Source organism: Quercus robur, chromosome 1 (genome assembly GCF_932294415.1).
Source record: "Quercus robur chromosome 1, dhQueRobu3.1, whole genome shotgun sequence".
Classification (NCBI taxonomy): domain Eukaryota; kingdom Viridiplantae; phylum Streptophyta; class Magnoliopsida; order Fagales; family Fagaceae; genus Quercus; species Quercus robur.
The window spans coordinates 19,786,155-19,788,543 of NC_065534.1; the positions used below are offsets into that span (position 1 = coordinate 19,786,155).

Sequence of the window (2,389 nt, forward strand, 5' to 3'; positions counted from 1 at the left end):
TATAAATCTCAATATTATTGCCTAGTTGTGGCTTGAACATTCTAGTCATCATCCTCTGATAGATAGACCCTGCATTCTTCAATCCAAAGGGCATCACCTTGTAGTAGTAATTACCAATAGGAGTAACAAAAACTCTCTTCTCCTAATCACCCAAAGCTAATAGTATTTGATGGTATCTTTAAAAGACATCCAAAAAGCTCATCTAATGATGGCCTACAGTTGCATTCACTAACTGATCTATCTGAGGCATAGGAAAGAGGTCTTTTGGGCAAGCCTTGTTCAAATTTGTGAAGTCCACACATACTCTCTACTTTCCACTCTTCTTCTTCACCACCACAGTATTGGCCAACCAATCAGGGTAAAATACCTTTTTAATAGCCCCAGCTCGTTTAAGCCTGATCACCTTCTCCTTAACGACATTAGAATGGTCCCTAGATGAGCACCGAGGTTGTTGCTTTTTGGGGATCCCAGATGGATTGACATTCAAATGATGGAAAATGAAATTTGGGTCCACCCTAGGAGCTTTATAAGCATTCCACGCAAATACATCAATATTTTTCCTAAAAAAGACTATCAACTCTTCCTTCTCTAGAGGAGGCAGCTGGACTTCGACCCGAAAAAATTTCTCCTCATCATTGGAAACAATAACTCTTTCTTATCCCTCACACTCTGCCCCTTCCATCACCATACCCATGGGTAGCATTGGCATTGTTAATTGCTATAAGTCCTGTCCAACAGGCGTCGAGGACTTACCTCCAGCCTGATGTCTAATTGCAGCTGCCAAGCATTGCCTAGCCATAGACTGGCTCCCAACTAGCTCCTCGACCCCATCCCCTGATGGATACTTCACATTTAAGTGTAGGGTGGAAGAAATGGCTCCTAGGGCATGAAGCCAAGGTCTTGCTGCAATGGCAGTGTAGGGAGAATATGCATTCATCACAATGAAGTCCACCTCCACCACATCTGAACCTGCTTGCATAGGTAGTCTAATCTGGCCCCTTGGAATAACATCTTTCCCATCGAAGTCCACCAAGGGTGAATCATAACATGCTAAATCTTTAGGTTTCAATCTTAGTCCTTCATACAAATCAGGGTACATGATTTCTACATCGCTGCCCTGATCTACCAACACCTTTGTCACATCATACCTTCATATCCTAAGGGTGACCACTAAGGCATCATCATGTGGCTGCAAGGTTCCCACTTTATCTTCATAAAAAAAAAAAACTCAAAACTAGTCGAACCTCCATCCTACCCCTCTTCGGCTCAGGGTTGGAGTCCTCGGCGGGAGGCTGAGTCACAGACATCACCCTAGAGGGATGAGAACCGGTCATTCCTAAAGTAATGAGGATAACATTAATTGTGCCTAAAGGTAGCCTTGAAGAAGTATCTCTTTGAGATCCTGATCCTGTTTGTCCCCCTTGCCCATTGGGCTGATATAGAAATTGCTTCAACTTTCCATCTCCAACCAGCTGTTCCAGATGATTCCACAAAGTTCTAAAATCTTCTGTGGTGTGTCCTCACCCCTGGTGGTATTGGCAATGAAGGTTTTGGTTGCGCTTCATAGGGTCTCTTCCCATCTTATTTGACCATTTAAAATATGGCTCATTGTAGGGGTCAGACGGTGCCAATTGTAGGGGTCATATTTAAGTCCCAAGCCACAAATGGTTTTGGATTGGGGTCCAAAGAGTCTAATACAATGAATTTGTAGATAGTGAACTGGAAACTAGGCTTTAATGATGTAGGTAATGTTAATTTTGGACTAAAGATGGTAAGAAAGTAAGGAAAAATAATGGAAAAACAAGTGTTGGGCAAAACAGTTCTTCCTCGGCAATGTCCGAGGAAAGTAGTTCTTCCGAATCTACAGTATTTTTCCACAGATTCTCCAATCCCCTCTGTAATGGGATCTCTCTCATTTATATTACCCTCAATTATTCTATCTCAACCCTCCATGTGTAGATCAAATGACAGGCTCTTATCCTTGCCCCATTAGCACATTCCTGAAACTTTTAGTGGCAGCTGTAAGGGTGAACATCACTGTTCAGGTATCATTTCCACATTAATGCGGCCAGAGAATTAGTTACAAAGCATTTAATGCAGTGGTAGCAACTTTTCCTGATATTTCTCACCTTCCCTTTTGTTTTATTCCTTCTTGATGCTCGTCCTTTCCATTAGAACTGCCCAGAATGTTGCCGCTGACGGCACATCAGCCCTTCTGACCTCTGCTCTGTTAAGCTAAGGATGTATTTGTCCTCGGACCACCTTCCTGGACCCTTATGACCAACCACCTTCCTCCATTCACTAGCCCATACCTCTATATCAATGTTCATTTGTCCTCGGACTACTAAGTGTCCTCGAACAGGGCCCAAGGCCCAATATATATTTCTGG

General features: G+C 42.9%; 1 protein-coding gene across 1 annotated transcript; it reads right to left on the reverse strand.

Annotated features, from left to right (window-relative positions):
- Nucleotides 1-307: 307 nt before the first annotated feature.
- LOC126729273 (uncharacterized) lies at nucleotides 308-1,099 on the reverse strand. Its single transcript, XM_050434896.1, has 2 exons — nucleotides 754-1,099; nucleotides 308-606 (listed from the first exon to the last, which is right to left on the reverse strand). Exons 1-2 carry the CDS (start codon nucleotides 1,097-1,099, stop codon nucleotides 308-310), a joined length of 645 nt encoding a protein of 214 aa, XP_050290853.1.
- Nucleotides 1,100-2,389: the final 1,290 nt, after the last annotated feature.

What these genes read in the sequence shown, in the direction of transcription:
- LOC126729273 (XM_050434896.1), bottom strand. Translation starts at nt 1,099, where the DNA reads ATGTACCCTGATTTGTATGAAGGACTAAGATTGAAACCTAAAGATTTA. An exon ending in AATTAGACATCAGGCTGGAG is followed by an intron (nt 607 to 753) that starts GTAAGTCCTCGA and finishes TTCGGGTCGAAG; the next exon opens with TCCAGCTGCCTCCTCTAGAG.